The sequence below is a fragment of the Lactuca sativa genome, chromosome 9 (assembly GCF_002870075.4).
Source record: "Lactuca sativa cultivar Salinas chromosome 9, Lsat_Salinas_v11, whole genome shotgun sequence".
Classification (NCBI taxonomy): domain Eukaryota; kingdom Viridiplantae; phylum Streptophyta; class Magnoliopsida; order Asterales; family Asteraceae; genus Lactuca; species Lactuca sativa.
This window is the reverse complement of record NC_056631.2, coordinates 131,645,495-131,672,421: the sequence shown is the minus strand read 5'-3', so window position 1 is coordinate 131,672,421 and position 26,927 is coordinate 131,645,495. Positions and strand designations below refer to the sequence as shown.

Genomic DNA, 26,927 nt, shown 5'->3' with positions numbered 1-26,927 from the left:
TGCATCTTTTCAAAGTACAATCATGTGACTGTTGTGTTGACTTGAGATTATTGATTGGCAGAAAGTAAAAGTGGCCCTGGTAGAAGAAAGAGAGAGGCTTTATGCGCTTTTAAAACAAGTCCCATTTCTAAATCCATATCCAAGCCATTCCAATTTTATACTTTGCGAGGTCACTGCTGGAAGAGATGCTAAGAACCTAAAGGTCTCTCTCTCTCTCTCTCTCTCTCTATATATATATATATATATATATATATATATATATATATATATATATATATATATATATATATATATAGCTGCTGTGTTTGCTTGTTATGTGGGACAAGACAGGAGTTTAGGGTTATTTTTTTTTATGATGATGATGAGGGCTTTTACGTCTTTTGCACACATGCACGATATGAGAAGCACTCTGCCCCTATATAGGCATGCTGCATGATCGTCTTTGGGACTGAATTTGTTATATTATATGTAAATACGATATGTGGTTTTATCTCTGCCTTATGTATTAATTAATTATAACTAACAAAAAATTACATCGAATAAAAGCTCATCAATATGCAACCTTTTTAAACATTTTTAACTCTTTGTAAACTTAGTTTACAGCATTTTTTTTTAAAACTTTTTACTAAGTTTTTTTACAACCTAGGAATGGTGAAAAAAATAAGTAAATAAGTTTAAAAGGTTTGATATGTAAAAAGGTTTAAAAATATTTTTTAAACCTTTTTTGAAAACCTCTAAAAAGAAATCATCATTTTTTAACCTTTTTACTTATATTCAAAATTTTTAAACCTTTTTCTTATGTTTTTTTCAACCTGCATAGGCTGTAAAATAGGTTAAAATGATGTAAAAAATGGTTTAAAAAAAGTTGTAAAAAATTTTCAAAGTCTATAAAAAGTTTGTGCAAAAAGTGTTTAAAAAGTTGGGACCAAGTTTATAACAAAGTTTAAAACTTGGGCAAAAAGTGTAAATATGTAAATGATAGCAGGTGAAAACACATAAACCGTAAGTTGGTTATCTTTTTACACAATAATTTGGTTTTGTTGGCAACATGAAGACAAACTATACATATGATATAAAAGATTCATTATGAAAATTGATTTTATTGTAAGATGCCAATCTAACATGATCGTACTATTTCATTACCTTGCTTATTCGATTACCAATTTCATCCAACCAAATGTTTCGTTTGTGGATTCTGGTGGAATTAGAAATTGAGATTCCAATATTCAGGTCTGTTGGAAGGAATTCAATTTCCATTAAAAGAAGACCAAAATACCCTCATTAAATATGTTTACGATTTAAGTTTATCTAAATATTAGTAAACTATATCTAATTTTTATTATTGAATACCATTTTATTTCCTTCCAACCAAATAAATAAATAAATAAATGCATATCGTATTCCAGTAGTTGCTTGTTTTGACACAGATATTCTTCCATTGTGTGGTGTGGTTTATTGATGATATTAAAGATGATGATTCATGATTTACAGGAAGATCTTGCAAAAATGGGGGTGATGATACGTCACTACAGCAACAAAGAACTGAAGGGCTATGTCCGTGTTTCTGTTGGTAAACCAGATCAAACTGACGCTTTAATGGATTGCCTCACCCGTCTATCTTGATCTCTATTATTTTTATTGACATTTGTTGTTTTCTAGAATCAATCAGATAAGATGTCTGTCTGTCACAATGTCTAGAAGAAGAAAACGCTGTAACTTGTGTTGATTATCACATATTGCACCCATCGTCGTTTGTCATGTAGGACAAATGTCCTTAACTGTGATTAATCAGATTGGGAGGACATCTATTATGTTTTTTTTTTCTTTGCTGGTTGGGGCAAAAAGTGTAACTTTTATCTAGCGTCTTATATTGTGAAATTTATATATTGCTTGTTGGGTCGGTTGGGTTTGATAGTCGGAAGTCTAGGGGTGAGTAAAAATCGCACCGTAACTAAAATTAACCGCAAAAACCGCAACCGCAATAAAAACCGATGATGAGGTCTTTTGTTTTTCAAAAACCGCAAAAAAACCACACTGAATTATATATATTATATACAATTTTTTATTAATTATTAATATATTAAATATTAAAAATAAGACCTTATGAATGAAAAAATAATAAAATTCTAGAAGACAAAAATGTTTATTTTTTATTTTTTATTTTTTATGTTTAACTTTTAAAAATAATGAAATTTGATAATTTTAAGGCATTGTTAGTTATTGGTGATTTGATGTTTTTAAGATATTAGTTGTTTGTAATTTAAGTTAATTGTCTTATACCTTTATGGTTTTTTATTATTACAAATAATATGTTTAAACTCTAAAAATTATTTAAACTTTAAAGTGCGGTTAAAAACCACAGAGTAACTGTACCAAATCAATACGGTTAATAACCGAAATACAAAAAAAAATAAAACCGCATCGTAAAAATAACCGACTAACCACACTGCAAAAATAACCGTACCAAGCGGTTTTGAAAATGAATTAACCATATTTGCGGTTAGGAGTGAAGTTTTGGCCAATAACCACACTGAACTGTACCGCGCTTCTAATGCCAATTGTCAAGCCTATTGATGTGAAACACGTGTTGTGTTGCTCAAATGTCCTTAATGAGATATCTAGATTTTCCTCTAAAAACCCGGCCTCTTCTAGTCAACCTAATTATACTAGACTTGGGGAAAATCTACTATCTTTGAATCACAAAATATAAGTAATCCAAGTTATATGATTGTACCACAACCAGATAAACCAAGATATGCTAATGCAATTTGAGACAACTACTGTAAGGAATTGAAAGAAATAAAAATCCCTTAAATGTAATGAATTGAAAATACGGTTATTTGGAAAACAAAAAACCCTAAAAATTATAAAAATGCATAAAAACAATACTTAGAGATCACAATTTTTTTTTTTTTTTTTTTTTTTTTTTTTTTTTTTTTTTATAATAAAAAATCGCAGCTTTTTGTACAAATTCGTTTTCAAATTTTTTTTTATTAAAAAAATATGATTTTTTATTTTTTTTTCCAGCGAATTTAAAAAAAAAGCTACGATTTTTTATAAAAAAATTAAAAAAAAGGTTTTGTGATCTCTAAGTATTTTTTATGCATTTTTATTTTTATTTTTAGGGTTTTTTGTTTTCCATAGAACCTAAACCTATATATATATATATATATATATATATATATATATATATATATATATATATATATATATATATATATATATATATCATTTTAATTATTTTAAGAAAGTAATTAATGCATATTACATGTTGAAAATATAATGAATATTAATTCCATCTTCAACATTTAATATGCATTAATTACTTTTTTAAAATAACTAAAATGTTTGGTCCAGAATCAATTATACATGCACACAATAGATAGTGAAAACATTTGAACCTATATATATATATATATATATATATATATATATATATATATATATATATATTAGTTTTTTAATCATTTCATGAAAATAGATTAAGTTTTTTTTGAGATAAAAAAACATTTAATAAGAACTTCATAAAATATAAGGGTTTTAGTGCACTAATATATATATATATATATATATATATATATATATATATATATATATATATATATATATATATATATATAATAGTTTTTTTAATCATTTCATGAAAATATATTAACTTTTTCTGAGGTTAGAAAACATTAAATAAGAACTTCAGAAAATATAAGGCTTTTAGTGCACTAAAAAAAATAATTAGTTGTTTTTTTAAGCATTTGATGAAAATACATTAGGTTTTTCTCAAAATTTTCCAAGATAATTAACCAAATGGCTTGTAGATTTCAGATCTTCAAACTCTCCTTTAAGTAGGCTACAATGATTAAATTATTTAAGGGCTCTTGCATCTTCTTTTTCCATACACGGATTATATATTCATGCATACCTTCTAGTGGTTCACTTGTAGATACCTTGCCATCCATCTCTAAAGTGTTGGATTCTGGACTCCCATCACTCTCCCTCTTCGAAACTCTTCTTCCTTAAATCCAAACGAACTTATCAAATTCAAAAGGAGACAAATCAGAAACATTGAAAATGATATTTATTCCAACGTCTCTTGCTTGTATGCATTATTGTTATTGCGAGCCAAAATTTGAAATGGTCCATCACCATGAGGATGTAACTTTGTACACATCGAGTAATGGAATATTTCTTTCGTTATGTGTACTGAAACCTCATCATCGGGATAAAATATAACTAGCTTTCGTCCCTTGTTTTTCTTTTTTGACATATTGCCCCGACTTCCTTTCAATGTTATAATGAACTTGTTCATGCAGCTAAAATGATGAAAATATATTTAGTAGTATCCGTCACGAAATTTTAACTAGTTTTGCGGTTGTTTTTCTTTTTCGGTGGGTGCAAACGCCGGCACACCTCCGATGCTTTCTGGAAATTTATTTATCCGTTGGGTAAAGCGACGCCAATCTCTATTTTTTTAGGGATTGATCGTCGAATCATTTCTAAGTCAGGTCGACGTGGTTTCTAGAAGTTTGGTTTTGTTTATCCTTTGGTAGATTTCCTTTGCAAAGTTATGAAATTTTGGAATTTTTGGTTCTTATGGAGAAGTGGGAAATGATCTATCGAAGAACGAAAGGGAGGAGTCTTGATAGATTGGGAAAAATAATATGAATCAACATAGACTCAACAAAGTGACGACAATAAGCAAGATTTTTACTTCTATTTACATTACAAATTCCCTCCACACGGGAGTTACAAAGAATTTGTCAAAAGTTTGGGGTTGTAGTTGATGTTTTTATTTTAACTAAATTGTCTAAATTAGGGAAAAGTTTTGGTTTTGTTCGTTTCATCAAGGTGAATGACTTCAACGATTTAATTCAAAATCTTTGCAACATATGGATCAGGCACCATAAGCTCTTTGGTACTCTCGAAAAGTTTGACAGGAAACATGTGAAGACTTCTGTAAAGGCTCAAACTGTCACTCATACCCCTGTTATTGCACAACATAACAGAACTAAGGAGACATGTTATGCTCAGGTTGTGGCTTGCCAACAACTTCGATCGTCTGTTGTTAAGCCTTCAGAATATTTACTCGAACTTTCCGTAGGAGACTATGTGGTAGACATGAAGTGTAACATCATGATTTTTCACCTAATTTTTTTTTTGATGTTTAAGAACATTTATTTATCAGAATATGTTGCGGAAGACTTATTAGGTTTATTTCAAAAACACCATCAAAGTTATTTTCATGTCAAAACAAACCCATCCAAATTTAAAGTTCACAAAAACATAATGATGAAACTCAACATGTCCAAATGGTATCATAACTAAAGATACTAACTAAGACTATCCAAAAGCTCCCATCCTCACCAAAGCATCATGTTAAACTACCTGTTCCAACACACAAGGAAAGCCAACAAGTAAAGAACAAGTGTTAGCATAAGCTACGCGAGTCAATATAGTACAGTGTTAAGAGAACACACATATCACAGATAGATTCACACAATACTTCCACACACAGTCAAAGACTCACTGACAATACATACAACATCACACCACATAACAAACATAGGTTTAGCTCAATTTACTTTAGTTCTTCAGTTAGAGCTTGTTTTATTAGTTACTCTCCTCAACGCCGCTATAACTAATTTAATCTTATCGATTCACCGCTTGAATATTATTATATAATATTTTGTTTCTCCGCTTTACATAAATAATTACTCACCACTCACCGCTGTAATTATTAAAGTACTACCTCCTAGTTAGGGTCTTTCCTTTCACCGTAAAAACCTCCCCAAAACTAGACCCCGTTCGCTACTAACGAGACCGAAACGACCCAATGCACTAAGTGAGGCGTGACTCTCACCCGTAATCATTGCCCCCGGTGCGCTGCGTTCGCTACTCCGACTGTGCACATACGTATACATGCGTTATCGTTCAGGATTGTTACGAGCGGTGCCAATTCCAACAGATACACATCCCAAATCCCACGTGATGTTTGCGCTGGTCCCACCACTTGACCAACATCACTCCAGTCCCGATACACCGATATACCAAGGTGTACCAAGACCATGTCCCGAGTGGTTGTCTAGAAAAACCAGTTGGCGTCACAGTTGACTTAAGCTCTTTTTTCCCATACTAGGCCATCATAATATCCTGATTGGGTATTTACCTATGTCTAGGTTTCTACATGTCTAGGTTTTTACCCTTCGCCCAGCTAGTGTGTTCCCCTTTTCTAATTTAATAATGATTAATTAAATAAGGAGTTACACTTTTACCCTTTCAAGTAATCATGTAAATATTATGAATTTTATTTTATTAACATATTACCTCTTTAAGGGTTATTTTCATACAAACATGTAATTTCATGAAGTTATCACATTTTACATCACACTACTTTCATACACAACACATCTATAAAGTTGATACAATACTAGCATGCTTGTCCTAAAACATTTTAAACAAATATTTTCAAACACGAATTACTATGCTCACATCACATAATGTTCATACACTTCACTCAATCTAGCATGACCCTAACTCACATCTCACACCAAACAAGGAAGATTCTAGCATGCAACACCCTAGCTATCATTACACATAAAACATTTCAACAATAATGACATAACAATCAATCATCAAAAGGGGCACATGCATCCTAGATAACTAGGTTCATCCCAATCCATCTAAGATATGGGATATCCTAACAATGTACATTTAAAACCACAAAATTGACTCACCTCTAGTCCAAGAACAACGAGCAGTCCAAGAATAATGAGCAACGAGCAGTAGAAGGCCAACAATCCATCAACCAAATGAGACACCATCAATACAGTTGCACAGAAGCCCGGTCAGAAAACGAGCACAAAACAACAAAGTAAAATACCTAAACACGATCAGGATGACGTATAACTTAGGCTCAACACTTCTAATAATCTAAATACAACATACGATTATACCTAGATTATTTTACCATAACTTAACCAGTTAGTCAATCAATTAATTAACATTGTCTATTTATTTAATTTCTAAAATAACAGAATATAGGAGACGTCAAGATTTATCCCATGCATGGTAAATTGTTTCCATTTGATCAGGAAGCTTAAATCTCATAAAAAGGATATATTATACTTTTTTGATAATAGTATCCATCTGTTAAAAAACAATCTTTTATTTTCAATGATTAATTGTTTGTAAAGATATTAGCTAGTGCCAACGCAGCTACACAAAACCCACCCCACGTGGCTATGCTATTCATGTACATAGTATTAACCACCACATAAATATATACATATATATAATTATCTCCTTGAACTCCTTTAAATCAGAATGCTAGTTAAGGAATATGCACCTGAGCAAAAGGATCATTCTTTAACCCTTGCAATCCCGTACGTCACCTTCATCGTGGATTCTAACTGATTTCATGTATGTTTCCCTCATCCATGCATCTGTTTGTATTTAAGGAATATATATATATATATATATATATATATATATATATATATATATATATATATATATATATATATATATATATATATATATATATATATATATATATATATATATATATATATATATATATAGGTTCAGGTTCATTTGAGATCATTCTAATTTTGTGAGACCGTGAGACCAAATCTAAAAATAATTTTAAAATGCAAAATAAATGGAAAAATCCAAAAATTCTTTTTTTAAATGTTATTTTCGGAACTTGAATTAACTAAAAAAAAATATAAAAAAATAAAAAAAAATAAAAAAAATTCCGTTTTTTTTTTGAAAAATACGTGAAATATTCTAAATGACATATTCTAAAAAATAATTTTAAAATGCAAAATAAATGGAAAAATCTAAAAATTCTTTTTTTAAATATTATTTTCGGAACTTGAATTAACTAAAAAAAATAAAAAAAAATAAAAAAAAAATTCTATTTTTTTTGAAAAATACGTGAAATATTCTAAATAGAATATTACACTGTACATATTCTAAAAATAATTTTAAAATGCAAAATAAATGGAAAAATCAAAATTTTTTTTTAAATATTATTTTCGGAACATGAATTAACTAAAAAAAATAAAAAATAAAAAAAAATAAACAAATGCGTCTCACGGTCTCACAAAATATAAGTGGTCTCAAATGAACCTAACCCTATATATATATATATATATATATATATATATATATATATATATATATATATATATATATATATATATATATATATATATATATATATATATATATATATATATATATATATATATAGAGTTAGGTTCATTTGAGACCACTTATATTTTGTGAGACCGTGAGACGCATTTGTTATATATATATATATATATATATATATATATATATATATATATATATATATATATATATATATATAAAAGCCATCGCTTAACAAGTGAGTGTTTAGGGGACATACTATTTGCACAGCCCGTGGAGTTTCTTGTCGGAAAGCATCTTGTAACCCAAGCCCGTCATTAGAAGACTGCATAGAAGAACTTACACATCCTTCTTTGACCCCACCACCATGCCACTGCCATTCCTTTTGAACCTCCAATTCGCCGATATCTTAAATGGTACTTGATCAGAGCTTATGCCACTGGTGATCGAGAAGGAAACGACCATCTTTCCGACTCTCTCTAACTCTAATATCGACGTCCTCTACAACTTTTATCATGATCTTATTCTCTCCTTGTATTCTCTCTATACTTCGATGCACTCAGTGGAAAAGATGACCGAACCTTGTTCTCTCTTCGGCTTTACTATCAGGGAGTTTCACAAGCTCGATTAAACTTTCCCCCGTTTCCTGTAATTTTATTTTCCTTTTCAACTTGTGGCACCAAAAAAAAACAAGGGTGATGGTACAAACCCAGTTAGAGAGATTAGATATTGTTAGGTTAATGCCCAAAAACGTATGCCTAACCTTTAATGGTAATTCTTTTGGTCTGACGGTTATAAACAACGAAGCATCGTTATTTATTGTGACGGTAATTTTGGCATGAAAGCGTTTGATCAGAAGGATACATAAAGAAACGTATGAATTCATTTTAGAAACCAATTTACAACATTGAACCCTCGATTCTCTCTTTTTATTCACAAATAACCTTTTACTTTTATTTGAATTATTCCAATCCCCCACCTTTAATAAGACTTATTTATATAATTTGGCATATTTACAACTTAACGCCCTGAATTTTCTACAATATGTTAATTATTAAATAAGTCTTTAAATATTAAGTAATACCTTTTGTATTTAATTTATCTCGTTTTATCACTCATGATCGAAATAACTTTACGAAATGAACATTTGCGTAACGGAAGGTAACATCGTTCATAATAGGATTTTTGGGTCGTTACATGAAGGACCAGGATAAAGTGCTGCTTGGTATAGCTAAGGAGTTTTCATCTTTATCAGTTATGATAAATTTGTGTAAAGGCCAAGGATTCTTAGATGTAGACATTAGATATGTGGGTGACATGTGGGTTTTGTTGGACTTTCCTTATGTGCGAGCCTGTACTAATTACTCTTGAAACTAAGTGGCCTAGTCTTGGTTTAAGGAGCTGATCAAATGGTCTAATAACTCTCTTAGCAAGGAATGCCTTGTTTGGCTTGATATTGAAGGGGTTCCATTAAGGGCTTGGAGCAAGTACACTTTTCGAAAGATTGCTAACAAATGGGATAACATTGTCTCCAGGATGAAGACTTGGGTTTAAACTTGGCTACTAATAGGATTTGTGTCGAAACAGAAAAAATGGGAATTATTTCGGAGGAACTCTCAGTTAATATTGAAGATGCCTTGTTTATTATACGGGCTGGGCTCCTTTCTTTAAAGAGGATGATGAAACCAGATCTTGGGTGGAACCATTTTTGGACGATAATGCCACTCACATTGAAGACTTTAATGATGAAAATGGGCATTCCTTGGAAGTGGAAGATCTTAGAGATGTAAATATTTCTAATTCGGATCCTTTTGGTCTAAGCAATCTTATTCATAAAGGATCTAGAAAAAACGATGTTGTTCAACCTTCTATTCGTTTTGAGTTTCAGAATTTCGAAAAATGTAATTGTATTGAATGGTTTGATAGAGATGTGAATAATATTGGAAGCATTGTAGGGTCTGATCAAGACTCTCCTAAAAAGTTAGAGAACACAAGAGTAATCTACACAAGAATCGATCCACTGGAGCTCCTCTTATTGCCGATACGAAAAGGAAGGGGTTGATGAAACATATGTTTCTTTGTCCCACCCCTAGGTTTTCTCATCCTCACCCTAGTGATAATTGTTTTTCCCACGTTAACTCTAGTAGAGGTGGTGGTGCATATTCATTTAATTTTGGAAGTATTAATAATTTATGCAAAGATACTTCAATGGTGGAAGGTTTATCGGTTTTGTTTGAGATGGGTCATGCTATGGGATTCAATATGACGGGATGTGAAAAGGATAAATTTGATGTTATTAGTTGAATGGGAGCTAAGAAGGTTTATTAATGAATTGTATTTCTTTGAATATTCAAGGTGCTGGTAACGGGGATAAGTGTTCTTGGTTACGAAAGTTGTGTAATCGACATCATGTTAACTTCTTGGGCATTCTAGAGACGAAAGTAACGACTATGGATCCTATGTTGGTTCGTTCTATATAAGGGTAATAGCACTTTTGAGTTTGAGTACTCTAATATTCGAGGTTTATCGGGGGGGGGGGGGGGGGTATCTTGGTCATTTGGGATTCTAGTTGCTTTTTTAAAAATGACTATTGCTCATGAAATTTTGTTGTTGTAGAAGGGATGTGGAAGGCGAAGGAGGTTTAGGTCTTGATGGTAATTGTGTATTTTCCTCAACAGTTGGAGCGTAAACGACTAATTTGGCACACCTGGTGTGACAACCATCAATTTTCGGTCAAGTCAAAGTCAACTAAAGTCAACAAGTCAAACCGGTCAACTCAATTTGCCGTGAGTACTAGAGTTTACGTTATGTAACTTCTAAACAACTCTCTATTCTAATGAGAGATCATAAATCGAAAAGTGCGTTCATTTAGATCTCCTTAACCTAAAACGGTGGTACGTGGAGAGCCAAACCGATAAAACAATGTTACATACTCATCGGGAGTATGCAAGATCCCTAATCAAGGCTTAACGGGGTTTAAGGACCTTGCAGTGCGTAGCCAGACACTCAAAAAGGTCACCAATGAAATCTCTCCCACATATCTCTAAGTATGTGAAACCTCTCCTACATATCTCTAAGTATGTGAAACCTCTCCCACATATCTCTAAGTATGTGAAACCTCTCCCACATATCTCTAAGTATGTGAAATCTCTCCCACATATCTCTAAGTATGTGAAACCTCTCCCACATATCTCTAAGTATGTGAAACCTCTCCCACATATCTCTAAGTATGTGAAACCTCTCCCACATATCTCTAAGTATGTAAAATCTCTCCCACACATCTCTAAGTATGTGAAATCTCTCCCACATATCTCTAAGTATGTGAAACCTCTCCCAAATCTCTCTAAGTATGTCAAATCTCTCCCAAATCTCTCTAAGTATGTGAAATCTCTCCCAAATATCTCTCTGTATGTGAAATCTCTCCAAGTACGTCAAATCTCTCCCAAATCTCTCTAAGTATGTCAAATCTCTCCCAAATCTCCCTAAGTATGTGAAATCTCTCCTAAATATCTCTCTGTATGTGAAATCTCTCCAAGTATGTCAAACCTCTCCCAAATCTCTCTAAGTATGTCAAATCTCTCCCAAATCTCCCTAAGTATGTGAAATCTCTCCCAAATATCTCTCTGTATGTGAAATCTCTCCAAGTATGTCAAATCTCTCTAAGTATGTGAAATCTCTCCCAAATATCTCTCTGTATGTGAAATCTCTCCAAGTATGTAAAATCTCTCCCAAATCTCTCTAAGTATGTCAAATCTCTCCCAAATCTCCCTAAGTATGTGAAATCTCTCCCAAATATCTCTCTGTATGTGAAATCTCTCCAAGTATGTCAAATCTCTCCCAAATCTCCCTAAGTATGTGAAATCTCTCCCAAATCTCTCTCTGTATGTGAAATCTCTCCAAGTATGTCAAATCTCTCCCAAATCTCCCAAATCTCTCTTTGTATGAGAAATCTCCCCAAGTATGTCAAATCTCTCCCAAATCTCTCTGAGTATGTGGAATCTCTCTCAAATCTCTCTCGAAATCTCTCCTCGACTTTCTATAATCACTCGGGGCATTCCGACCCCCGAATTTGGCGAAAATAGCCCAAAAACGGAAGTCTACGCGAAAAACGGACTTAAGGAAACGAACCCTCCGAACCGAAAGTACTATTCATGAACCGAACCGAAAGTACTATTCATGAAGGTCCGAACCGAGAGTACTGTTCATAAATCCGAACCGAGCTGTTGACTTATGAGCCGAACCGAGACTACTGTTCATCCGAGCCGAACCTCACATAGAAGGAAGGTCCGAACCGAAGTTACTGTTCATTACTGTTCACTACAGTTCCTTCGGTTCTGGCTTCCCTTCGGACCGAACCGCCCGACTTCGGACCGAGCCTCGGATCAACTCTCGCTTCGCTTCTTCCTTCTGGCTCGCGTCTCTCGCCTCCGAAACGTGCACATCTGACTGGACTTCGGCCTAGGGACCGAACCTCGGCCTAGGTCCGAAGGATCTCGCTGGAAAACTCCTTTTTCACCCCGTTTTTGCGTAATTTTGCGTTTTAAACCCATTTTTAATTATTTTAACATGGGATTTTCACCAAAAACTTTATTTTAAAATATAAGACCCCTAAATTAATAATTTAATCATATTTTAAGGGTAAAATCTTATCCAAATAAGAGTAGGTAAAGTACAAAGGTAGAGTGTTGACTTTACCTTATTTTATGACACAAGCAACCCCATACCCACTTCATGATTAACCCACACTCCTCCCCACCATACCTTGTCACTTCCTTGTACTTTTTACCTCCCTCACAAGCCATCTCCATGTTTTGAGAGCTGGATATTCATCCTCTCTCCTCATTTTCTCTCATTTGTTCTCATTTCACAAGAAGATCAAACTCCTTTCTCTCTCACATTCTCTCTCTAGAAATCCGAGATTCAAGGGCTGACCTTGAGTTTTTCCTCCACAATTGGTAAGCATAATCCATTTCCTTTATGATTATCTCAATTATTTCCACTCAAATCATGGATATCTTACACAAACTCCATTATATTTGTGTTAGAGCTTCGAATCTTCAAGCGATTCTTCTAGTGTTCTTGGGTTGAACACTTCTCTTCTTCAACACTTATCTACTGAAATCACACAAGGTGAGTTCATACCCCTACATTTTCATGTTTTCTTAAGTTTTTAGGGGGGGAATACAAGTTAAAACACCAAGAACATAACTAAATTCTTCTAACAGCTTTCATCAGAAAAGTTGGACTCCATTCACGGACTGTTTTGGACATCTTAAACATTTTAGTTTTCAAAATTGTTTTAGGTGCATGTAGTTCCACTTCTTAGCTTTAAAATGGCTACTTGCACATCCCCTCTACAATTTATGGTGATTTTTACAAAACTGCCTATCATTTCAAACACCAATCCGGACTAGTCTGTGATTATGGACTTTTTCACCTAAGTTACAGGTCATTAAAAATCATGATAAAAATTATGAGTAAACTAGACTCATTTTGGGAACTCCCAAAATTTACGGATTTAGTTTTCGACTTCGTATGATTTTTCTATGAATTTTCAAAAACAGTGTAGAAAGGCTGAAAATTTGTTAACAGCTTGTATGTAACAGCCCGGAATCTCAGGTATTGTTAAATTATGTTTTTGGGGTGAGTTAAGAGGGGACTCGGCGAGTTGGAGCCTAGACTCGCCGAGTAGGATCGCAGACTTGGTCGCGGGTTCGCGACTGGACTCGACGAGTCCGATATGGACTCGGCGCGTCTACGCTGTTTAGCGAAAACCCTAACCGTTCAGGTTTGGGTCGTATATAATGCACTTATAGGCCGTCATTGTCCGTCTTTAGTCGACTGAGAAGAACCCTAAACGGCTGTGGGCATCTAGAGCAAGATTGAAGGATATTAGGGCTTTGACGAAATTGTTGTGCAAGGAGGAGAAGAGCTTTGGCTAAAGGAACAGCAAGAGATTCGAGTTCTGCGGTTTGGGGACACAGAGAGTGCATATTTCAGGTAATATTTCGGATTCCTTTCTGTTATGTTGATGTGTGCATGGATTTAGGGTTTATGGAACCCATTTGGTGATTAGATGAATTAGTACCTTGTTACCCAACGACTATAATCCTGTATTAGGACCTTTAGAGGTCCAAAAGGTCCCATGCTTGTGTATTTCGGGACGAAACTTATCTCAGGAAGCAGTTTAATCGACTGCATGGCATGGACTCGCCGAGTCCGATGAACAGACTCGGCGAGTAGCTTGGAGATTGACTGGAACTCGTCGAGCTGTTCTTCAGACTCGGCGAGTGGAGTCGGGGTGGCCCCGCGATTCTTCCAGGAGTAACTCGTCGGGTCAAGGAGGATACTCGACGAGTAGATAGGGACTCTCAGAGAGTTGGAGAACGTCTAGACTCGCCGAGTCGCCATGGCACTCGCCGAGTCCGGTCGAGTTGACCGTTGACCGTTGACCGTTGACCAGAGTTGACCTAAGTCTGACTTCTTAGGGATAGTCACACTTAGAAGATATAAGTGTTAATGAGAGATATGTGATGTTATTGGGAGGTTGTAGCTCGTCGGATTGTGCACGAGTGATTTCAGGATTTGCTAGCTTTCAGCATTTACGAGGTGAGTCTTCTCACTACACTGTACCCGGAAGGGTTTGACTTTGTGACCGGAAGGTCAGATATGATATGTGATATGTATGCTATATGTGGTAAGTTATTTGTTATATGTGTGCTATGTATGTTAAGTGGGCCGGAAGGCAATATGTTATGGGCCGGAAGGCGATTATGTTATGGATCGGAAGGCGTTGTGTTGAGGACCGGAAGGTCAGGGCCTGGAAAGGCGTATGTGCGTAAGTGTATATTGGGGGACTCACTAAGCATTTATGCTTACAGTGGTTATGTATGTGTTTCAGGTACTAGCGAGGACCGTGGGAAGGCGCCGGCGTGATCGATACACACTGAAGAATGTTTTTATGATCTTGGGATTTAGACAGTTTGTATTTGACATGACGCTTAAATTATTTATGCCTTGTTTTGAATGAAATACTCTATTATTAAAAAAAAAAATTTTGTTTGAAAATTTGAGTTGTTACAATTGGTATCAGAGCCTTGGTTTGAGGGATTCGGGTGCACCTTCGGGAGTAACTGAACTCAAACCGAGGATTTGAGGAAAAACTTTTTAAATAAAGGCATAAACTTTTGTAAATGGTTTTGTGGTAAGCAAGAAAGAAGCAGTGTGTACGATCAGTCAGCGCCCGAACGGTAAAGATCCCCCAAATACCTTACAATGTTATATAATGTAAATTGTTATGCATGCTAGAAGACTAGGTATTCATGATAGGACTAGAGTGGCCTGATTTGTGATGCCTTAGTCTAGGGAAGTTTGCCGATATGAGATGCTTTGCTAGTATGCGGGTAGATAGTGCATATCAGAAGTAGAGTACTCACTATCCGGGGTTTGGGGAGGAAGACTTGGGATGAATGCTGATGCGGTGTGGTCGGTAGTATTGGGCCCGTACTACCGAAGACACCGGGTCAGTGGGAGACCCAAGTACGAATCCCTGGATATCGGAGACTGAGTAGGGTTGTGTTATCGAGTGCAATTACACTCGATGGAGTCTCTGATAGTTTTATGTTGTATTTCAGAGACATCATGGTTAGACCACGCCACGGAGCGAGTACGAGCGGTGTGAGTGACGAGGAGATTCGTCAGATGATTCACGAAGAGGTGGCGGCGGCGATCCGGGCTGAGATCCCGGAGATGTTTGGGTCTATTAAGACCACCCTGATGGAGACATTCGATGAGTGGTACGCCGCATTGACTGAGGCTGCAACCGCTGCAGCTACCGCAGCTGTGGCCGCTGCTAGGCCACAAGGGGATGACTCGTTGCTGTTCCGAGAGTTCAGCAACACGAAGCCACCGGAGTTCGATGGGACGCAGGATCCGATTGCTGCGATGAGGTGGATCGCGGACATAGAGGGGTGCTTCTACACTTGTTCATGCCCGGAGCACCTGAGGGTACGGTTCGCTTTGAACCAGCTCCGTCTGGGAGCGAAGGACTGGTGGAAGTTCGTGACGGCGAACTTCACTTTGGCAGAGACTACAGCGGTGACATGGGAGGGGTTTACTGCCATGTTCAGGGATGAGTACGTTCCCCCGGTGGAGCGGGAACGATTGGTTCAGGAGTTCTTAACCCTCAAGCAGGGTACAGATTCGGTGGCGGCGATCACGCGGAAGTTTCATGAGAGGGCGATGTTTTGCCCCGAGCTGGTGTCCACAGAGCAGGCTCGGATGAGCCGGTACTTGGGTGTCTTGAGGAGGGATATCCGGGAGTTTGTGTCGAACTCCACCTATCATACTTTTACGGAGCTTCAGGCGAATGCCAGGAAGCGTGAGATCGAGTTGGAGACTCAGGCCAGGGAGGAGGCCGAGTCTCAGCAGGCAGACCGACGGCCGGCTCAGTCTCAGCCGGCAGCCAAGCGGATCAAGTCCACCGATTCGAGGACGGGAGGTCCGAAGAGCCGCACTTGCGGAAAGTGCGGCAAGGGTCACGATGGGGCGTGTCGAGCCGGTGCTTGCTACAAGTGCGGCAAGGAGGGGCACATTGCTAGGGAGTGCCCCAAGGGGTTTATGGTTTGCTTTCATTGCAACCAGACCGGCCATCGGAAGGCCGAGTGTCCGTAGCTTCGTCAGGGATCTGCACCTATTGCCAGGACTACTGAGGCTCGACCGGTGAAGGTCGAGGCCCCGATGGCTCGTGGGAGAGCCTTTCAGCTGACTGCGGAGGAGGTCCGCGCTGCGCCCGATGTTGTGGCAGGTATGTTGTAATTCATGTATTTATTTTAATGTCGAGATGTTATGCTTATGTTATTATATGCGTAGGTACTTTCCTTGTGAACTCTGTGCCTGCCTTAGTGTTATTTGACTCGGGTGCGAGTAGGTCCTTTGTGTCCTTAGCCTTTAGTCAGCATATCAGCGCTAGTCGTGAGTCGTTGAGTCGACCTTTGAGGGTTTCTATAGCTGACGAGAAAGTGATTTGTGCCACGGAGGTTCTTCGGGGATGCGTGCTAGAGATTTTCGGGGTCGAATTCCCGATTGACCTGATTCCTATTGCGATGGGTGATGTCTGTGTCATCGTAGGCATGGATTGGTTGAGCCGATTCGGCGCTGTCATCGACTGTGAGCGTCAGTTGGTGACCATACGAGACCATAGTGGGGGAGTTCTTTCGGTGTACGGCGAGGGTACCCGTTCGGGATCAGCTTTTTGTTCGGCCGCTAGGGCGAGGCAGTGTCTACAGCAGGGCTGTAAGGGTTTTGTGGCGTATGTGATGGATACGCGGGTGGTTTCCGAGAGACCAAAGTCAGTTGAGGAGGTCCCTGTGGTGTGTGAGTTTCCAGATGTTTTCCCCGAGGAGCTGCCGGGAGTACCTCCTGTGAGGCAAGTAGAGTTTGGTATCGATCTGGTTTCGGGGGCCGCGCCTATTGCTAAAGTGCCTTATCGTCTTGCACCTCCAGAGATGCAAGAGTTGTCCTCGCAGCTCCAGGAGTTGCTGGGGAAGGGATTCATTCGGCCGAGCAGCTCGCCGTGGGGAGCACCTATTCTGTTCGTCAAGAAGAAGGATGGTTCACACCGGATGTGCATTGATTACCGGGAGTTGAACAAGTTGACGGTCAAGAACCGTACCCGTTACCGAGGATCGATGATTTATTCGATCAGTTGCAGGGAGCGTCTTGGTTTTCCAAGATCGATCTGAGGTCAGGGTACCATCAGGTGAGAGTGCGGGATGAGGATGTCCAGAAGACAGCGTTTAGGACGCGATATGGGCATTATGAGTTTGTGGTGATGCCTTTCGGGCTCACCAATGCCCCGGCTGTGTTCATGGATCTCATGAACAGGGTATGCAGACCGATGTTGGATCGATCAGTGATTGTATTTATCGACGATATTCTGGTGTATTCTAGATCTAGAGAGCAGCATGAGGAGCATTTGAGGGAGGTCCTCGAGGTATTGAGGACGGAGAAGCTTTATGCAAAGTTCTCCAAATGTGACTTCTGGCTGCGGGAGGTCCAATTTCTAGGACATGTCGTTAATCAGAAAGGGATATTGGTCGATCCGGCCAAGGTTGAGGCGGTGATGAGTTGGGAAGTGCCGAAGTCACCTTCTGAGATCAGGAGCTTCCTTGGGTTGGCAGGGTATTATCGGAGATTCATCAAGGATTTCTCCAAGATCGCAGTGCCACTCACCAGATTGACCCGGAAGGGTGTTGCATTCTCATGGGGTCCCGAGCAGCAGACCTCCTTTGAGACACTTCGCAAGAGGTTGTGCGAAGCCCCGGTATTAGCTCTCCCAGATGGGATGGAAGATTTTGTGGTATATTGCGACGCATCGATTTCGGGACTGGGTGCAGTGTTGATGCAAAGGGGTCATGTGATAGCTTACGCATCGAGGCAGCTGAAGCCTCATGAGGCGATATACCCCACGCATGATTTAGAGTTGGGAGCAGTAGTGTTCGCTCTCAAGATTTGGCGTCACTACCTGTATGGGGTTCGATGTACAATATATACGAACCATAAGAGCTTGAAGTATTTGATGGATCAGCCCAACCTAAATATGCGTCAGAGGAGGTGGTTGGATGTGGTCAAGGATTATGATTGTGAGATCCTGTACCACCCAGGTAAGGCTAATGTGGTAGCCGACGCGTTGAGCCGCAGGGCGGAGAGCACTCCATTGCGAGATGTATGCTTGAGACTGACTGTGATGACTCCAGTATTGGATGCTATTCGTGGGGCGCAGACCGAAGCTGTGCGACCAGAAATGCAGAAGAAAGAGCGGGTTGTGGGGTTAATTTCAGAGTTCGTTAAGGATGGGCGAGGGCTTATGACGTTTCAGGGTCGGATTTGGGTACCGTTTGTGGGCGGTACGCGTATTACTTTGATGGAAGAGGCTCATAGATCGAAATTTTCGATCCATCCTGGTGCTACGAAGATGTATTTGGACTTCAGGAAACAGTATTGGTGGCCCTGTATGAAGAGGGACGTCGCATGGTTCGTTGAGAGGTGCTTGACCTGCCGTAGGGTCAAGGCCGAGCACCAGAGACCGCATGGCAAGTTACAGCCATTGGAGATCCCTGAGTGGAAGTGGGAACAAATCACTATGGATTTCATCACCAAATTGCCGAGGACTGCCAGGGGAGTTGATGCAATTTGGGTGATTGTGGATAGGTTGACGAAGAGTGCACACTTCCTTGCCATCAGCGAGAGTTCTTCAGCGGAGAAGTTGGCAGAGATATATGTGCGAGAAGTGGTATCTCGACATGGAGTACCGATCTCGATTGTTTCAGACCGTGATGTGCGCTTCACTTCCAGATTCTGGAAGAAGTTCCATGAGGAGCTGGGTACTAAATTGCATTTTAGTACCGCATACCATCCCCAGACAGACGGTCAGAGCGAGCGGACGATTCAGACGCTGGAGGACATGCTCCGGGCGTGTGTGTTAGACTTCGGGGGTAGTTAGGATGCGTATTTACCATTGGCAGAGTTTTCCTACAACAACAACCATCATTCGAGCATTGGTATGCCACCTTTTGAGCTGTTGTATGGTAGGAGATGTAGGACCCCCATTTGTTGGGGAGAGGTGGGACAGAGAGTGATGGGCAGCACAGAGATCGTGCTTCAGACGACAGAGCAGATTCAGCAAGTTAGGCAGAGGTTATTGATTGCCCAGAGCTGACAGAAGAGTTATGCAGACAGACGCCGATCCGACCTTGAATTTCAGGTCAGCGACTTCGTTCTCCTGAAGGTCTCCCCTTGGAAAGGAGTGATTCGATTCAGGAAGAGGGGCAAGTTGGGGCCCCGGTATATTGGGCCATTTCATGTGATTGCAAGGATAGGCCGGGTAGCATATCGGTTGGAGTTGCCAGCGGAGTTGGGACAGATCCATGACACTTTTCATGTGTCGCAATTGAGGAAGTGCATAGCCGATGAGTCGGCAGTGGTTCCGTTGGAGGATATTCAGGTGGATGCGAGCCTGAATTATGCCGAGAGACCAGTGGCCATCAGGGATCGGAAGATCAAGGTTCTTAGGAACAAAGAGGTACCTCTGGTGTTGGTCCAGTGGCAACACCGTAAGAGGTCGGAAATGACTTGGGAGCCGGAACGTGAGATGCGGGAGCAGCATCCGGAACTATTTTCAGAGTGAGACTTCGAGGGCGAAGTCTAATCCAAGTGGGGGAGAGTTGTAACAGCCCGGAATCTCAGGTATTGTTAAATTATGTTTTTAGGGTGAGTTAAGAGGGGACTCGGCGAGTTGGAGCCTAGACTCGCCGAGTAGGATCACAGACTTGGTCGCGGGTTCGCGACTGGACTCGACGAGTCCGATATGGACTCGGCGAGTCTACGCTGTTTAGCGAAAACCCTAACCGTTCAGGTTTGGGTCGTATATAATGCACTTATAGGCCGTCATTGTCCATCTTTAGTCAACTGAGAAGAACCCTAAATGACTGTGGGCATCTAGAGCAAGATTGAAGGATATTAGGGCTTTGAAGAAATTGTTGTGCAAGGAGGAGAAGAGCTTTGGCTAAAGGAACAGCAAGAGATTCGAGTTCTGCGGTTTGGGGACACAGAGAGTGCATATTTCAGGTAATATTTCGGATTCCTTTCTGTTATGTTGATGTGTGCATGGATTTAGGGTTTATGGAACCCATTTGGTGATTAGATGAATTAGTACCTTGTTACCCAACGACTATAATCCTGTATTAGGACCTTTAGAGGTCCAGAAGGTCCCATGCTTGTGTATTTCGGGACGAAACTTATCTCAGGAAGCAGTTTAATCGACTGCATGGCATGGACTCGCCGAGTCCGATGAACAGACTCGGCGAGTAGCTTGGAGATTGACTGGAACTCGTCGAGCTGTTCTTCAGACTCGGCGAGTGGAGTCGGGGTGGCCCCGCGATTCTTCCAGGCGTAACTCGTCGGGTCAAGGAGGATACTCGACGAGTAGATAGGGACTCTCAGAGAGTTGGAGAACGTCTAGACTCGCCGAGTCGCCATGGCACTCGCCGAGTCCGGTCGAGTTGACCGTTGACCGTTGACCGTTGACCAGAGTTGACCTAAGTCTGACTTCTTAAGGATAGTCACACTTAGAAGATATAAGTGTTAATGAGAGATATGTGATGTTATAGGGAGGTTGTAGCTCGTCGGATTGTGCACGAGTGATTTCAGGATTTGCTAGCTTTCAGCATTTACGAGGTGAGTCTTCTCACTACACTGTACCCGGAAGGGTTTGACTTTGTGACCGGAAGGTCAGATATGATATGTGATATGTATGTTATATGTGGTAAGTTATTTGTTATATGTGTGCTATGTATGTTAAGTGGGCCGGAAGGCAATATGTTATGGGCTGGAAGGCGATTATGTTATGGACCGGAAGGCGTTGTGTTGAGGACCAGAAGGTCAGGGCCTGGAAAGGCGTATGTGCGTAAGTGTATATTGGGGGACTCACTAAGCATTTATGCTTACAGTGGTTATGTATGTGTTTCAGGTACTAGCGAGGACCGTGGGAAGGCGCCGGCGTGATCGATACACACTGAAGAATGTTTTTATGATCTTGGGATTTAGACAGTTTGTATTTGACATGACGCTTAAATTATTTATGCCTTGTTTTGAATGAAATACTCTATTATTAAAAAAAAAATTTGTTTGAAAATTTGAGTTGTTACATTGTAAGTTTTACAACACTTTGTATTATGTTGAGCAAAGTGTATAATGTCAAGTTCTAAGTATTGAATGTGATACGTTGTAAATTTTATCATCATAAACTGAAAATAAGTCATTCATGATAAGATTATTCATTCATTTAGAACATGTATATATATATAAACTATAATAAGCATAGTTTAATGGATTTCATAATCCTAACGCTTTTTCATAAAAGAGTTCTTATATATTACAAACGTTTTGGATAAAACTATAATAGGTATAGTTTTCGATACATCACATAATACACACGTACGAAAAGGGTACATTCATACAGAAAGGTTTTACACTCCCGCATACAACTTGTAAACTTGTTAACCTAGATTGTGAGACATTCTCTTTCCGTACGTCCGAGTGCGGAATATAAAATCCTGTACGTTATAATCAGAGTCTCCCGGAGGGAGAACGTGATAGTTGTATATAGATCTATATTGGGTTTGACACCCCACACCTTGCTGCTAGCTACAGTTGGACCTGCAGGTCTACGGGTGATAATTGTCATTTCAGTTTTTCGACGCCTGAGAAACGTCGTGGCAGGTTCATTTAGTCTTAAGTATGATTATAACGGCTCACATAAGGATATAACAATACATAAAGTTTACGGGATTTTTATAAAACTTAAATGGGTTTTATGACGATTTTAAAATCACCTTTTACCTCAATAAGTACCGATATTACTGTCTACATTCGGTTTATGGTATTTATGACTACACATCATTTGAAACCACATTTATAACTTTAAGTATAGACGATACTTGTTATTTTCTCGGTCCTGAGACTTAGGACTACATATACATTAAGTATTAACAAATATAAGAATTTGCGGGAACATCATTTAATTCAAGTGCGTTTATGTCAATTTAAGCACATTTTATTTTCCTTTAGTAAGAAAGGTTACTTATACATTTTGGTCGTCGGTTATAAGACTACATTACATAAATTTTATAAAGAAAATATTGGATTTTCTGAATACATATCATATCATTTTTACAAGGAAATCGGTCTATTTCTCCAATAAAATCTCTTATGAACTCACCAACCTTTGTGTTGACACTTTTCAAAACTACTTGTATTCTCAGGAATTCAGTGAAAACAGGAAACCAACAACGTTTTGAGGATGGGACGATAAATCGTCAAACAGTTCATTTTGTTTCGTAATGTAATTGATTTGAATCATGTAAAACATATACATTGGTGTAACTTTTTCAGTTATATTTATGATGGTTGTATTTACTTTGAGCACTATTATACTCATTGTTGTGATACTCTACATGAAGTCCTCCACCCTCGAACGTTTCCGCCATCCTTGGTTTGGGGGTGTGACACCTGGCTTCAATTATTTCGAAAAACCACATGGGAAATAGTAGTTATGGGGGATTTTAATGAGGTCCGGGAGTGCAGTGAGAGGTTTGGTTCTATTTTTTATGCTTATTCTTCGGCCACTTTTAATCAATTTATTATTGATTCTTCTTTGATCTATATTCTTTTGGCTGGACCTTCTTTTACTTGGTCCAATAAATGGGGCATGAAAATGAGCAAGTTAGACCCCTTTTTTTGGTTTCGGATGGTCTGTGTGATTTTACTCGGACATGGCAGCCATGTGCGTCTTATTAAATACATTTGAAATTACGCCATGTATCGATTAAGTATTACTACCACATGTCTATTTCATTACTTTAAATGTTCTATCACATATAATAATCAAATACAATGTTTCAGGTGACACAAGCATGTTGGGCAAAAAAAAAAACCCAGGTAAATGAAAAGCATTGCTGTAGAATGAGCACAGTAAGACTTTTGCTAAGGGGATATGCGAAGAGGTAATTAATTTCATCTTAATCATAATTGTTTGTTTGTTCATGTCCCTTCACTTTAAAGCTCATATATACTTGTAATGAAATTCAAGTTAACAGAGAGAGAGAGAGAGAGAGAGAGAGAGAGAGAGAGAGAGAGAGAGAGAGAGAGAGAGAGAGAGAGAGAGAGAGCCATCTCAAATGAAAGTGTAACCGAAACCATAAGGTGGATTTCACTTGGACCATGTGCCACCATAGTGAAATACGATGCATATAACATCAATGGGTATACGTTTTGTACTAAAAGTCATGATGGCGGAGTTTACCATAATAGTAGGGTTTGTTTTGAGGCATTAGATCTCCACATATCCAAAGAAGTTGAAACCATGAAGCAAAGATTTTACTATGGGGTTTTACAAGAGATATGGGTACTAGATTACCACTTAAGGCAAATTGCTCTTTTTAAGTGTGATTGGGTTAATCATAAAAACGGTGGGGTCAAACGCGATACTACTTTAGGTTACACGTTGGTTGACCTGAATAATGTAGACCACAAGATGGATCCATATGTATTAGCCTCACAAGCACGACAAGTGTTTTATGTGAAAAACCAACTAAGTAAAATTTTTCCTATTATCATTAAGACACCTCCAAAGAATTACAAGGAAACATATGACGATGTGGATGAGGAATTTAGTACCGTCATTTACCTGCAAAATGATAACATATTGCCACCTGTACATCAAAGTGACTTGGGTAATGAATCACGAAATGAGTACTATCGAATTGACATTTCCAAAACAATTGTATCAAAGAAAAAAAAATCCAAGTGATCCACTTTTAGTTACTTATTATTGATGTATAAGTTTCAACAATTGTATAGATTGATAATTTGTAACTTTGTATGTCTTCCATACTTTATCGTACATTGCTAATTATTGTAGTACATTAACCTTGCAAATTACCACATATATAATTACATTCCATGTCATAACATCGCTTTTACATTACCATTTAGTAACAAACATTCAACCATATGTTTGACCATACCATTTCTGGTAAACTTCAATGCATATAGTATATATAATATGTAACACTCGAACCTTGTAAGTCATCTTTTTACCCTTGAATAACAAAAAACATTGCAATTTGGTCCTTTTGGTTAGTACGCGGGGCATACTATAGAGTACGCCCTACGTACTAGCTGAAGTCTGATCGTGGGCATCGACCACGTACGCTGGGCGTACATGGGTTATGCTGGGCGTATGCTGGCCAAGGGTAAACCCTAATTTTTAGAGTTTGTGCCCTATTTACGCATCATTAACCCACCTCTTAGACATTTTAGACCAGCCTCCATATCCTCAAACCCTAATTTCATCCCTTAGCCTTTGTGTGGTGCTTTTGAGCTCTTGTGAAGCATTTTTGGTGTGTTTTCTACATCTTGAAGAGGAAGGAGAAGATTGAAGACTCATCCTTTGGAGAGGAGCTTTGAGATCCAACTTTATCTTCTCCATTTTGTGGATTTTAAGGTATAAAGTACATAACTTGATAACTCGTTGTATAGATCTACTTTTGGCCTTGTTTATGGCTATTTGGGTCCCTTTTGGTTGGTTCTTGTGAGCTAAGGTCGTTTCTGGAGTTTAACCTTTTAGATATGGACATATTAAGGGTTCCTTAAGCATAAAGATGCAAAATTTATGGTATTTATGGACTCATGCATGTGTTAAGTCATTTCTTAAGCTCTTTTGAGCTTTAGAGCCCCATTAAGCCATGCATGCACGTAAAGTTGCCAACTTTATGTGATAAGTCATCTTTTGGGTCAAGATCTGAGAGTATGGAGTAGGGATGAATGGATTAAGTGCTTTTTGAGGAGGGTTGGCCAACTGGGGAGTACGCTAGGCTTACTAGCTGGTACACTGTGCATACTAGCTCCAGAGTGTGTATGCTAAGCGTACGAGCTAAATATGCCCAACATAACCAGCAGGTGGGCTTTAGTTTTGGGCTTCTTGATTTTTGGCTATGTGTGGACCTAGGGAGTTTAGGGATTTATTGGGCCATCAGATTTCTAGTTGGATTTTTGGATGAAGGCCCACGAAGGGGTTGAGCCCAATTTGGAAGATTGGGCCATAATTGGGTCTTGGGTGATTATTATTGGAATTTGGGCCTTTTTGAGTAATCGGGTTGGGCTTTGGCCTTAGGACAAGTTAGGTAAAGGTTTAAAATGGTCTTTTACCCTAGTTTAGACTCTTAGTATGAGTCAGGACCTAATTATTAATTAAATGTTTATGTATGATGATAGCGTGGGGATTTTCGGACCAGCAGCTAGAGAATTATCTTTAAGGTTCAACATTCTGAGGAGAGTCTTCCTCACTGTGTCACTACTAGAAAATAGCCCTTTAATGACGCGCAAACAATGACACTCGCTGATAGAGGACGCGCATTTGTGTGTGCCCTAAAAAATAATGTCAATTTTGTAAAATTTGAAGGATAGTAGACACGCATTTGTGCGTGCCCTAAAATTAGTGTTAGAAAAGAAAAAAAAAGAAATGCGGAGGGCGCCTTTCATAAAATGTGCGTCCTCTAAATGTTTTGCTTTATAATTTTAATGAAACACGCGTTTTTAAGGCGGAATTTCACCCACCTATTGAATCCCAAAAATTAAACCCCCCGCCTCTTCCAACTAGCAAGAAAAAGCCCTAGGGCCTTCGTCTTCATGGCCGCCGCTTCAGAGAACGATACTGTTGATATCTCTACCGTAACAACAACCACCATCAATATATCCAGAAGCACCAGATCGTGCCATTACACCTCAAACCATCTTCCCTGCAAACCATCAACTGCTATCTCACTTCACCTTTCTTCATCTAACAGAGCAGAAGGAAGAGGGAGATGGCGAACATAAAAGGGTCGAATAACAAAATCACACGAACCGATATTGATATTAATTCTAGGGCTTTTTTAAGACTCAAAACACTCGCTCACTCAGTGCTCTATAGCATCGATCCGGCGACCTGGCCTCACCTTCCGACAACCCCTTGCTCACTTTTCCTCATTGACGATCTCATGCTCACCTGACCTCAAATTCCTTTGTTTCAATCTTTTGCAGAAAGCCCAAATACATGCTTGCCCCGTTTTTGACGCTCAGAAACGATCAAGGGAAAGCGCCTTGGTATGTGAGAAGATGTATTTTTGGGAAATAGGGGATTTTGGTTCTACGAGTTCTTATAACCCTAGGAATCA

At 38.6% G+C, this 26,927-nt stretch overlaps 1 protein-coding gene and 1 long non-coding RNA gene across 4 annotated transcripts in view; one reads left to right on the top strand and one right to left on the bottom strand.

Moving 5' to 3' along the window:
* LOC111898703 (histidinol-phosphate aminotransferase, chloroplastic) overlaps nucleotides 1-1,817 on the top strand; it is a 14,997-nt gene extending 13,180 nt beyond the window's left edge. For all 3 annotated transcript variants that reach the window (XM_023894575.3, XM_023894576.3, XM_023894577.3), the window contains exons 9-10: nucleotides 62-202; nucleotides 1,492-1,817. In XM_023894575.3, the coding sequence (XP_023750343.1) occupies nucleotides 62-202; nucleotides 1,492-1,623 (273 nt within the window). In that variant the 3' untranslated portion in view covers nucleotides 1,624-1,817. The remainder of the gene's footprint in view (nucleotides 1-61; nucleotides 203-1,491) is intronic.
* A 3,226-nt stretch (nucleotides 1,818-5,043) lies between these two features.
* Nucleotides 5,044-9,141, bottom strand: LOC128128469 (uncharacterized). The gene is made up of 4 exons (XR_008226416.1): nucleotides 8,411-9,141; nucleotides 7,340-7,436; nucleotides 6,729-6,874; nucleotides 5,044-5,379 (listed from the first exon to the last, which is right to left on the bottom strand). It is a non-coding gene; the product is annotated as an uncharacterized LOC128128469 (long non-coding RNA).
* Nucleotides 9,142-26,927: the final 17,786 nt, after the last annotated feature.